This window comes from Beta vulgaris, chromosome 2, assembly GCF_026745355.1.
Source record: "Beta vulgaris subsp. vulgaris cultivar EL10 chromosome 2, EL10.2, whole genome shotgun sequence".
Classification (NCBI taxonomy): Eukaryota; Viridiplantae; Streptophyta; class Magnoliopsida; order Caryophyllales; family Amaranthaceae; genus Beta; species Beta vulgaris.
Window position 1 is genome coordinate 41,528,472 of NC_079203.1, and position 13,086 is coordinate 41,541,557.

A 13,086-nucleotide genomic window follows, 5' to 3' on the forward strand; every position below is an offset into this window, starting at 1 on the left:
TCACCTCATCAGCGCCAACCCAACAACACCAGCATTTGTTTTCCCTTTTCTTTTTTTTAAATGTTTTTTATTTATTTATTTTTATTTTTTTTTTTGACATCAAGGAAATTTGCATTAATAATAAACGGGAGTACAACCTAATGGTAATACAACCAAACTAAACAGAAACAAGAAACAATTGGAACTATGAAAATTACAAGAACTCGTACAAACAAATTAACGTAAACACTAACTAATAAAAATCCAGTCCGAATAACGAATGTCCTGAGCGATGGGGAGGAAAGTCGGATGTGAGAGACAAACTGTTGAAGTACACAACTACGATCTTCATAGAGAGATTGCCGAACAACTGCTAGTAGATCCTGTCCACTAGGCCCGAAATCCCAGGGTCCTGGATGATCCTCTTGGGATTCTTCTGATTCGGTTAACAAAGAAGTCACTTTTGATAGTGACTTCTGACCCTTCTGTGAGGGTATGCGAATTTCAGTCACACCAGACTGAAACTCGAAAGAGGTGGAGGTCTTGACGTGCCCCAAACCAAGTTGGGGGGCCTCCCACAAGATGCGTTTTTGAGGTGTGATGACACATGAAGTCATCACGAGAATTTGGGGCGAGTTAGAATGATAAACTACGCCCCACTGACGGATCCTAAGATCCAAAGTGACAATCCCTAATCCAGAAGACCAACAAACAACAGTGTTGCAACAAAACATGAAAAACAAGAACACAAAACCTACCACCTGACACATAGAACTACGCCTGCAAACAACACCGACAAGAACCTGCACCAAATGCTTCCTTGGCACACTAAATACACTGACGCCAACTAACACTAGTGGGGGACGGGGAGGGGGCATTCGACGACACCTAAATCTAACCAGGGGGACGGGGAAGGGGAAACTTAGACTAAACCATCTTAAGAGGGGGGGTTGGGGAGGGGAAACTCTTGACCAAGGAAGTTGGGGGTTAAACACCACACAGACGAGCCAAATAGGGGGTGGGAGGACGAACAGACCACGAACAGGGGGGATGGGAACGCTGCGAACAGGGGAGTGGGTGACATCGCACATACTCGGGAAAACACCTACGGACTGGAGGACGGCCGACGAGCGACGGCGGCGGACTGAAAACTACGAGACGGCGGCGAAACGAAAACGCGACCGAACGCCGCTACACACCGGACTAAAAAGGTGAGAAAAGACAAAACCTAGACGAAGCCGAGGCCTAAGCGACGACGGTGGAACCAAAAACGGTGGCCAGAACAAGCCGGAAACCGAAGTCGCCGCGGGAAGTCGACGACGAAGAAGAAGGAAATTAGTAAAAAAAACGGAAAAAGGAAAAGAAAAACGAAAAAAACACTAATGAACAATAAGTTTTTTATTCTATACAAGTAATATTCATCATATACTCGACTCTCTGATATATCATGTGTTATCTTTTTATTTTCATTTGTTCGTTTAGAACTCGACATATTATATAATTATAATTATTTGGAGGTTTCAAATGAACAATAAGTAAAAATATAGTATTTAGTGTATAATACTCAAGCTACATTAGCAGCCCGTTTGGTAGTTGGTTATAAATGGTGGTAATGATAATGAAGTTGTGTGTAAGGCTCTGTTTGGTAGGGCGTAAAATGTTTTCCTAAAAATGTTTTCCTCTATTATCAGTTTTACATTGTTTGATTGGCAAAGGAGTGTAAAATCATTTTTCCTTGGAGTAAAATTATACTCCCAATGATGAAAAACCATTTTCCCTCCAAAATGAAGGGAAAACTGTTTTCCTTATCTCTCTTACACACTCCTTTCACTACCTCATTACTTTCCCTTTCATATTTCTTTCATTTTCATTATTTTTCTTACATGGAACCAAACAACGGAAAACTAATTTTGGAATTGTGTTTTTCATTGTAAATTATTTTCCATGAAAATTATTTTACACTGAAAATGTTTTACATCCTACCAAACGGAGCCTAAATTTGTGAAGAATATCATTGTCCATTTTCATGGTAATGCTAATTTATCGTAAAGTTTCCACTTTCCTTCTTGAATTTTCATTCTCATCTTATACCACGTGGTAATGAGTGGTAATGAAAATTGCTTCCCCTTAGAGACAAAAACACAAGTTTAGGGGTGAGATTGTTTGCCCATAGAAAAAAAAAAGTCTCCTCACGAAAATTTTATGGGTACTTATGTAATAAAATTGCACTTAAAATCCATTCTCATTACGACAATTTATTAACGACAAACGTCAGTAGGTGCATGATAAAATTTTACTATGTAATCCTCTACGTAACACCCCACCATAAATAGTGTCCGCCGCATACGTGTCTAATTGTAGTTGGTTTAGATTATTAAACATGTCGTTGACCGCGTTGACTTGAAATAATATACCTAGTGTCGTCGCAGGGGATTATAGCTCATATTTTGTTGTACTGTCAGTGGTTGGGTGGTTTTTACGCGGGAGAAGAGCGTTTGTTGTGCACGTGAGTTGGTGATTGGAGGGTGAGATTCACTTGAGGAGAGAGAATTAGAAATGAGGAGAGTAGCAGTGACTAAGTCTGTTTAATGTGATGGTACACACTGGATTGAGATCTAGTGTGTGTGCACAAAGTGCAGAAAGATAGGGAAGATGTGAGATTAGGTGGATCTTAAGCTATGGTTTTTGTGCATTCATTTGGGGTGCCAAATTTTTATTTTATATTCCATTTCTTTATGAATATTAAATATTTTTCTACATGTATTATTATTATATATATATATATACTTTTTCAAATAGAGAATGAGGGGTAGCCGAATGGTTAGAGCTTTCTTCCCGATTCCAGAAAGTCCTGGATCAATTTCTCATTTTTGACAAGCTGGAATCCCCTTTATTCCCTTAACTTGTCAAGGTTTCTCCTTGTCTTATTAAATAAAAAATAAATATATACATATATACTCTCCCAAAATTTTATTAGTCTATTCTAGGGATGGCAATAGGTCCAGGACCCTACCCAGACCCACCCGGACCCTACCCTAAAATTAGGGTATGAGTCTTAATTTTTTGGACCTTATGGGTAAGGGTAGGGTATGGGTCTTAGTCCTATCGGGTAAGAGTTGGATATGGGTCCACTCCTCAAATATTCAAACCCTACCCATAGACCCATCTATATAAAATATATATTTTTATTTTTTAAAATTAAAATAAATATAGATATAAACATAACCTTCCAACTTATAGCATACTTCCTATAAATTAAAACTTTGTCCCTCCCTCCCTCCTTTACTAGCAGTAAATCTCACGTCTATCAAACTCAAAGTCTCTCACTCTCTCACTACTCTCACTCTCTTGTTCCACTATCCGTCTCTCACTCTCCATTGCCTGTGATGTTTTTTTTTTTTTTTAGAAATGAAGTAGAAGTGTAGAACTAGTAGAAGCTAATTGCAAAATTAATATATAAAATTGTGCTTAACGATTATATATACGTGTGATAATGTACGAGGTTTTTTTTTGTTGGACCCATTTTAGACCCTAGACCCTACCCAGACCCTATCGGACCCTAATGGTATGAGTCCTAAAAAAAATTACCCTATGAGTATGGGTAGGGTATGGGTATGGGTCTAGCCTTACCCCATTCAGACCCTATCCATTGCCATCTCTAATCTATTCTCTTTCCTTTTTTAATTGTTCTTTATTAATTTACTCACACTTTTTTTCTTGTTTTGAAATGGTCTCTACAATCTCTATTATATAAGCTAAGAGGGGGGGGGGCTATGGTGTCCCCTCTTGAAAGACTTATATACCCTCAATCTCACAAAAAATAATAAAGAAAAGATTTTCCTAATTCTTTCCTCATTTACAAATATGACTAATAGGGAAAGTTCTACATTATAAAAAAAACATACATAACAAAATGTAAAAAGAGGAAATTTACAATTGAAAATATAAACTAATGACTAAATCAATTTTCAAACAATTACAAAAACAAAGATTTACAGAAATTTTTACTATCTGAACTAATAACCATTATTTCAAATAACAATTAACATGCATAAACAAACCAAAGAATTAAGAAACTTAGAGAATATTCATTTTTTGGAGCTTACAATCAGTTGAGACGATAAATAATTAAAAAGATGAACATACATCAGTTAATAATATCAATTTAGATTTTTTTTATTGAAGCACTATTCACCATAATATGCTTAAAACCTTAATTACCCAATGAAATTAAATTGAATCTACTCATAAAATATGCCTATAAAATATATATGTAATTTTAAATAAATAATAAACATAACCTAGATCATTTTTTAAACAGGCAGTTGTTGAATTTTAAACAAGAAATTGGTGAATTATCTACCAAATATAAGATAATATACAGTCGCACGCATCGCTTGCATATAATGCTAATTGTTTATTATGTTACCTCCTCATCCTATTTTTCTTGGCCCACAACATTAAGTTTAATATGATATGTCAGAGCTTGTTTGGTTCACATTGTTTAACACTAGCTTTTAATGTCGACATTTTTCCAAAATCAAACCACTACTCCCCCAATTACCATACACATATTTCTGAATTTCATGCAATATTTTTTCTCTCTCTATTCAGTTGAACATCATCTTCATCAATTTTCCCAAATTCATATCATACACTCGATTTTTTATCTCTCTATTCAATTGAGACCGTCGATTATTAGCTGAGGATTATCTCAAGCAAGTTGCAGAGTTGGCTTTGGCGATCATGGAATTGGCTGTCACCCAGCCCGTCATGGATCACCAAGCTTGCTTGCGGTCATGGCCGAAGTTTTGCAGTTCATGTTAAAGTTAGAATATGGGCACAATTTTTTGTTTTGATACCTGGGTTTGAGTATTTGTTTTTTATTTTCCCCAAATTCGAGTTATCATATTATGTCTCAATTTTTTTTAATATTTGGGCACGAATATTAAAGCTGTATTAACGAAATTTGATTTTTTTATTTTAATATATGGGTTTAAGTATTTTTTTTCTCAAATTCCTTTAATATATGGGTACAAAAACAATTCGAATTCTCATATTTTTTTTTATATCCAGGACACAAATATTTAAGTCATTTTTGACGAAATTTCATTTTTTTCGATATGATGTAATTGTAATTTGAATTTCAACTATCTTTGAATTAAATTTTAAATAAACTGTAATTAAGTTAAAAAAAAGAATTTTGAAAAAAATATAATACAACACATATTCGTAAGAGTTACTAGAATTTGAGTTTAATTTTACTCGAACATAGTACATATTTTTAAGATTTACTGAACATTAAACATCCCACATAATTTTATATTCAATAACGAACTATGTACCTGATTAATGGTTAAGAATCGACAAATTTCAGAGTTTCGTATTTGAGAATGTTGTGAAGCTCTAATCTACGAATAGAACTATTTTTTTTTTGTTTGGAGTTTGTGTTTGTAATTGAGTTTGTGTTATGGAAAAATTGATTTGAGAGGATGTTATGCCGTGTAATTTTTTTTTGTTATTGTATGTAGTATTAACATTTAATTTGGTAAGTTGTTGATTATGATTTTTTTTTTATTGAATCTTTTTTATCGGCAAGTTTATATGATTGAATCTTATATGAGTTGATTGGGTTTAAATTTGATTTGATTGTTTGTTTGTTGTTTTGGGAAGTTTATGCATGGAATTGGGGGGTTGATTAGGTGGCCAGAGGGGCATTTAAGTAACTTCCAAGGGGGACACCATTGCTCAATATATTAAATTTGCACAAAACCACCTTAAGTTTTCACTTATTTAGAAACTCCCACCTTTATGTTTTTTTTTCTAAACTTTACAAAACCTTTATAAACTCCCACCTCTTAACGAATTTTGCCAAACTCCGTTAGTTGTGAGACCCACATTAGTTATTTATTTTGTTTTCCCCTCCAAACTACTCACTTCCCCCTTTTTTATAATAGAATTTTCCTTTTCACCCTTTGATCATTCACTTATATCTTATGTACATCACTATAAGCATTTTTTAAAAATAAAAATTAATTTATAGATATAAAGTCATGCGACGTGTACAAAATAATTCAAAACCAACAAATACATATCAAATTTGAAAAAACAAATACATGCCAAAATCACGATCGTTGATAAGATTCAACAATTATGCAAACTCTCTTCCACATCGCTATTTGATACAACATTCTATGAGGGGTTCTATTGGTGTGTTGTAAGTTTCACGTAGAACATGATTTGATTCAGTTGATTGTTGACGAAGAATTGACACCGCCTGTGTAGCCACACAAATTCTCATCAATAAATCATTTTGCAAGAAAAAATAAAACATCAAAATTGATATACTTCTGGTTGACATAAAGTTCTAGAATATCGATTTACCTACATCAGATTGAAGTTTGTTTAGGTTAATATTATCCTCAATTAACTATCAAATTGCAAATTTATCAATTAAGTCTTTTGCAATTTATGTTTCTTTAATTGTGGGAAGAAGGAGAGAATATTTTTTGAGAGAGATTATGATATTGAGGGTTTTTAGGGTTTCGTTTAGTAAAGTGGGGTTGCGTTTAGTAACCCCATCGATAGTTGGGCAACTCTGTCTAAACTTTGGATTGTAGATGGTTGGGATATATTTGAATCATTGAGAAATAAGTGAATCTTATAATGGGAAGTGTCAAGGAGTATGACCATGCTTCTTATTATGGATGTCAAATTAAGCATGCAAATAAAATTAAGCAAAACAAAAATAAGCCTCTTCAAATTTATACATGATTCTTTATCGAAATATTGTGTTTTTTTTGTCGCTACAATGCGAAATGCGATATTTTTCTTCATGATCTCTAATAATTCACCAATCCTGTTCCAAATATCCCACAATGAAAAAGAATAATTCGACTTCGTGTGTGTCTGTGTTTGTAATTACATCTTGAATTTACCGCCAATTGCTTTTTTATTCTGCTGAGAACAGCAATAGAGGGAGCCAAAAACACAATGAGTATATTGCATCTTGAATCTTCACATTACATTCTACCAGGGACTTTGAGTCAAAAAAAAAGCAAGCAAAACCTGTTGTATTTCGGTGAAAGATAAACTGGAGCTAAATCATTGTTTTTGACAAACTGAAAATTTTCCGAAGGTATGATACAAAGTTATGAACAAAAGGGAAGGTGAATCAGTTTTGAAGGTTGCATATTTGCATCTGAGTGCTACAACCTACAAAGGTAGCTTTCCTCGAAAGCTCTAATGAAGAGCTTAAATATTGAGAGAGTTGAAGGTAAAGTGGCACAATTATCTTTTTCTTGAAAGCAATGTAGACAAAGTCGTAGCTAAGAACACGAATTGACAAGCTTCAGGATTCGCTTAATTCTACTACTACGTAAAAGAAGCGACTTGTCTCCAACTTACTTCTTGTTAGAAACTGACAATCGCAATTGCAGAAAGACAATGATTTCAAGATTGTGACGTGGTAGGAAACCATTGACTTGAAAGCAATTACGGCCCGACAACGGTGGTAATCGATCTGGCCGAAAAGCTTCCCAAGGTTCACACAGAAGCCTAAACTGCCACCACTAGCAGTGTAGACTTTAGAGAATAGCACGGACCCGGAAAAAGAAAGATAAGAGGGATAAGAGAATATTTTTGTGTATATGAACTGATCAAAAGGCACTGATTTTATAGGAAGAAATCAGGCAAAAAAAGGAAGATAGTAAATGGGGAGGATATCACGGGATTGCCATTAATACTGTAATGGTCAAAACGTTGTAAATCTTCATCAGTCACACACGTGCCCAACCTGGGTCCAAAAAGTTAGTTAAGTTAAGTTTATTCCCCAAAGCCCAAAGCCCAAACCCAAGCATGACATCCAACCATAAAAGCATCTCAAATACCAACTCAACAAGATTAAGGAGGGAGGAAATATATAAAGCAAGGAAGTATCCCCTCCCACAAGCAATGTGGGACATTTAATGAAAAGAAGACAACAAGTCTTTTCAAGCTTTGATTCCAACAATCCCCCACAAAGGCTCTGAAAAGCAAAAGAAATTCCTGGGTAAGGAAAGAAAAGTACTTAAGCACCAATATCTTTCGATTTGAATTGAAGCACAGTGAAATGAAGCAACAACTTACTATCTAGTGAGTGAATCTTTCTTGAAGTCACTAGAGTTTCGTTGAGACACCCACAACACATACTCACCTTAAGATCGTGCAATCTTTGTAATACATCACAAGCGCTTTATAGTCATGCACATTCCTTGGGTCTAATAAGTGCTCTAGAAAGACAGTCCAGTCTTTCATCAAAGGCGGCTTAACCTCCACACTTTACGTAGGTAGTCCATCAAGTGCTTCTTAATTACACCACCCCGATGGGATATGGAACTATTAAGAGCAAAAGCTCAACCTCTCAATATAAATCAAACAAGTGCATCTTAATAGCACCAACAATAGGCTATTAAAAACACTACCATGCGTCATAGGGATGAGAGATGTAGTGCGATTTAAGATTTTATGGCTTCGTTTGACATCAAAAGGGTATCCAACCTTAAAATCTCAACTAATGGGCTTTAGCCACATCCCCCTCGACGACTCTAGGACAACTCTCCTAGATAACCTCTTAGTCAAGGGTTCTGTAAGATTTATTTCATACCTCACATAGTCCAAAGAAATCACCCCATTTTTCAGGAATTGTTTGACGACTCCATGTTTGATCTGTATGTGTCTCTTCTTACCATTGTAGACACTGTTCTTAGCAACACCAATGGCTGCTTGAGAATCACAATGAGAGAGACAGGTGCACCCTGTTCTCCCCATAAGGGAACATCAAACAACAGATTTCTCAACCATTCAACTTCTTGCCCAGCCAACTCGAAGGCAATAAACTCAGACTTCATGGTGGACCATGATGTACAAGTCTGCTTCGAATACTTCCACGATATAGCACCACCACAAAGGGTAAACACATAGCCACTAGTTGAACTGATCTCATCATAACCAAATACCCAATTTCTCACAATGGTCATTCAAAGAGAAGTTCTCATACTCTCTACCCCTATCAGACCTAACCCTCTTGATTTTCCTATCAAGTTGGTTTTCTACCTCGGCCTTATACTTTATAAAAGCATCCCCTGCTTCACTTTTGGCCTTAAAAAGGTATAACTTAGTGTACCTAGAGTAATCATCAACAAAGACAATATACCAGAATTTTTCTCCTCTACTTCTAGTGTTCTGAAAATCATCTAAGTCCGTATGAACCAATTCTAGAAGTTGTGTGGTCCTTTAAGTCACGGTTTTGCAAGGTTTCTTAGTAAATTTTTGCTTCAACACAAACTGGACACTTAGAAAACTCTACTGAGGACAGATTAGGAATTAAAGCTAAGGTCCTTAGTCTCTTAATAGAAGCAACATTCACAAGCCCTAATCTACCATGCCATAAATTTAAAGACTCAACAATATAAGCAGAACCACAATAGTTTTATTAATAGCATGACCAACAGAAGAAGCAACATTCAAAATAAATAAACCCCCACTTAAATGCCCTTTCCCCACAAATTCCCCAGCACGAGTCATTACAACCTTGTCAACCTCAAAAACAATTTTCAAACCAGCTTTGCTTAACAAGGCACCAAACACTAGGTTGCGACGCATAGTAGGAACATACAAGACATTTTAAAGGGAGAGGGTTTTTCCAGAGGTAAATTTTAGAGTGACCTTTCCTTGTCCAAGCACTCCAGCAGTTGCCGCATTGTCCATGTAGACACACTCACCTTCTGTAGCATCTTGAAAGTCATGGAGAAGGTCCTTGTTTGAACAAAAATGCCTTAAAGTCCCGGTGTCCAAAATCCAATCAGAATTATTCTCGATGGGATTCGCTTCAGCGACCACAACATCAACAATATCATCAGATTCAACAAGGTTAGCCTGAGGTGTTTCCTTTTGGACAGACCCTTGGCATTGAGGACATTGATAAGCCTTATGATCAGGCTTGCCGCATACATAGCAAAGGACAATCCTCTTCTGAATCTTACCATTAGGTTTTGTTGAATTTCCCTTGCTTTTTACCTTTATTGTTGACCTTCTTACCTTTACACTTAAACTTATCAGATCCTGATGAAGCAGCAGTAGTTTCCACCAGGTTAGCTTTGGTAACATTAACAAGAACAGAGTCATGATTATCCTTGATGCGGTTTGCCTCTTCAATCCTCATATGACTAATTAGTTCGTGAAGAGACAAAAACTCTTTCCTATGTTTCGGATTGTTATAGAGCTCCCTCCGGGAAAGGGGAAATTTTTCCAGCAATACATTCGCTTGAAAAACTTCGCAAATCTTCATGTCTTCATTTAAGAAATCAGCACACATATTTTCGTAGACATGAACTTGTTCCATGACAGGTTTGTCATCAACCATGTGGAAAGCCAGCCACTTTCCGATAATATATTTTTGTTTCCCAGCATCATCAGCCCCATATTTTTTTTCAAGGGCCTCCTAAATCAGTTTAGATGACTTACACCATGAATAAATCATACAGATTATTTGTCATCAGATTAAGGAGATGGAAACGAACAGTTTATCATCTTTTTCATATTTTAAAATTTCGTCCTCATTCTGCTTAATAACAGTAGCAGAAGGAGAAGAGGATGAATCACCGGTAGTGCTAATGGCAGCAGGACAATCCTTAAACAGACAATAGTCGATATCAAACTGTTCGAAAAACATGAGCAGTTTCTGAGCCCAACATTTGTAATTATTTTCGTCAAGGGACTCAAGTTTGGAAAGATGAACCATGGATTTGGTTGAACTGTCATCCATTGTGAATAAAATAATTGCTTTCAAATTGTTAGAAACTGGCAATCGCAATGGCAGAAAGATAATGATTTCAAGGCTGTGCCACGGTAGGAGACCACTGACTTGAAATCAATTACGGCCTGACAACGGTGGTAATCGATCTGGCCGGAAAGCTCGCCAAGGTTAACACAACAGCCTAAACTGCCACCACTAGCAGTGTAGACTTTGGAGAATAGCATAAACTCAGGAAAAGAAAGAGAAGAGGGAGAAAAGAATATTTTTGTGTATATGAACTGATTAGAAGACACTGATTTTATAGGAAAAAACCAGGCAAAAAAGGAAGATTACGGGATTGCCATTAATACCGTAACGATCAAAACGTTACAAATCTTCATCAGTCACGCCCAGCATGGGTCCAAAAAGTTAGTTAGGTTAAGTTTATTCCCCAAAGCCCAAAGCCCAAGGCTCATGGCCCTGGCAGGCGGCGCGCGCGCGCGTGATAGCAAGCCCAAACCAAAGCATGACATACAACCACAAAAACGTCTCAAGTACCAACTCAATAAGAGTAAGGAGGGAGGGAATATATAAAGCAAGGAAGTATCCCCTCCCACAAGCAATGTGGGACATTTAATGAAAAGAAGACAACAAGTAGGAATAGCAACGGGTCGGACTTGGACCGGATTATGCATAATCCGACTCCGACTCTACAGAAAGTCGGATTTTAAATCTGAGTTCGACTTCGACTCCGAGATCCGACTTTGAAAATCTGAATCCGAATCCGACCTAAAATCCGAACATCCGACTCCTAGATCCGACCCGACTTAAAATCCGAACATCCGACTCCGAACCTGATCCGACTTATTTTTCTTCCAATTTTTTAATCATTTTTTCTGTGGAAAAATCCTATATAATACAACTGGCTGAAAGTCGAAGTCAGATTACACATAAATAATACATTACATAAATAAGAAAAAAGGATTGATTGACTCAAAGTCGGAGTCGGATTATTTTATGAGATCCGACTCCGACCCTCCTCCGACTCGGAGTCGGATTTTTTAAACGGAGTCGGATTACTTTTTTGTCGGAGTCAAGTCGGATTTTTTTCCTTCGGATCGGAGCGGACTAGGGTCGGATTCGGATTGGATTGCCATCCCTAACAACAAGGCTTTTCAAGCCCTGATTCCAACACTTCTCACATGGTTGATGAATTCAATCACGTAGTTCACTCAACAATAGTTGAGATATTTTGAGCAAAATTTGTGTATTTTTATATTGTTAGTGTGTGATGGGTTTTAAAATATATACCGTAAGGCGCAAGTACATTGAGTCTGTTGTTAGCAGAGACTTGGCAAATACGGGTCGATCCACAGGTTGAGGATTTTTATGGATTGATGTTCAATTACTTAACTACTTCAAAAAAAAAGTTGATGAATGAATAATAACTAGGACTAAAAGCAAGCTAAATTAGATAAAGATGTAAATCAAACAATTAAAACCTAGAGCATTCGATCGGTCCATCATGCTTATACCAATTCAATAACACTTGGATTGAAGGTCGAGTAATTAGAGTCTTTGGTTAATCTTTCTGTTGGGTCTTACACTTAGATCAACATATGCAATATATATAATCAGATCTACCAATTGTGACAAGCCTCTAATGAGTACGATATTTCAACTCTAACTCCTATTAGCTAGATAATAACTCTTGATATTATGCAATTACATGAACTAAACAATGAAAATAAATCAATAGGAATTACTCTAATTCAATCCAAACATTGGAGAACTTTAAATCTTAATTATCGAATAGGTATAAACATGACTTCCCTCACTAAGTCCTAGGAAAAGACTACTCACTCATAATATTAGCGAACATAGCAAACATCATCAATATAGAAGAATTCATCAAATTAAACAAAGCAAGAAAATATATAATACTATTGAAGAACAATAGAAGCAGACTCAACAATCTCTAATAGATCTTCAAATAGTAGAATACATCTAAAGCTAGAAAGAAATTAAGAGTTAATAAAGAAGCCATAATAAAAAATACTAAAAACTGTATATAGTCTTTGCAGAAGCCGGCTAAAAAACAGAAAATAGTCAACCCAAAAAACCGTTCAGTCAACCCGCTCAAGGTCGGGCTACGATGATTTCCTAGTCGGGCTACGATGATTTCCTATTTACGAACTCAGCTAGACACCCGCTCAGTCAACCCGACAAGGTCGCCCGGTCAGGCACACATGCAATTTTGGACTCTTTTTCGACCGGTCAGTCAGGGCAAATGAACATATGCAAACCCAGCTCGCGCGGCCGATCGCGCGATA

General features: G+C 36.4%; 1 protein-coding gene across 1 annotated transcript; it reads right to left on the reverse strand.

The window, feature by feature from the left end:
- Positions 1 to 9,642: 9,642 nt before the first annotated feature.
- Positions 9,643 to 10,381, reverse strand: LOC130590516 (uncharacterized). Its single transcript, XM_057392991.1, has 2 exons — positions 10,036 to 10,381; positions 9,643 to 9,920 (listed from the first exon to the last, which is right to left on the reverse strand). The coding sequence occupies exons 1-2, from the start codon at positions 10,379 to 10,381 to the stop codon at positions 9,643 to 9,645; spliced, it is 624 nt and encodes a 207-aa protein (XP_057248974.1).
- Positions 10,382 to 13,086: the final 2,705 nt, after the last annotated feature.

Coding starts and splice junctions, on each gene's coding strand:
- LOC130590516 (XM_057392991.1), bottom strand. CDS start 10,381: ATGGTTGATGACAAACCTGTCATGGAACAAGTTCATGTCTACGAAAAT. Junction 9,921..10,035: donor TAAGAAGGTCAACAATAAAG/GTAAAAAGCAAG, acceptor CTCAATGCCAAG/GGTCTGTCCAAAAGGAAACA.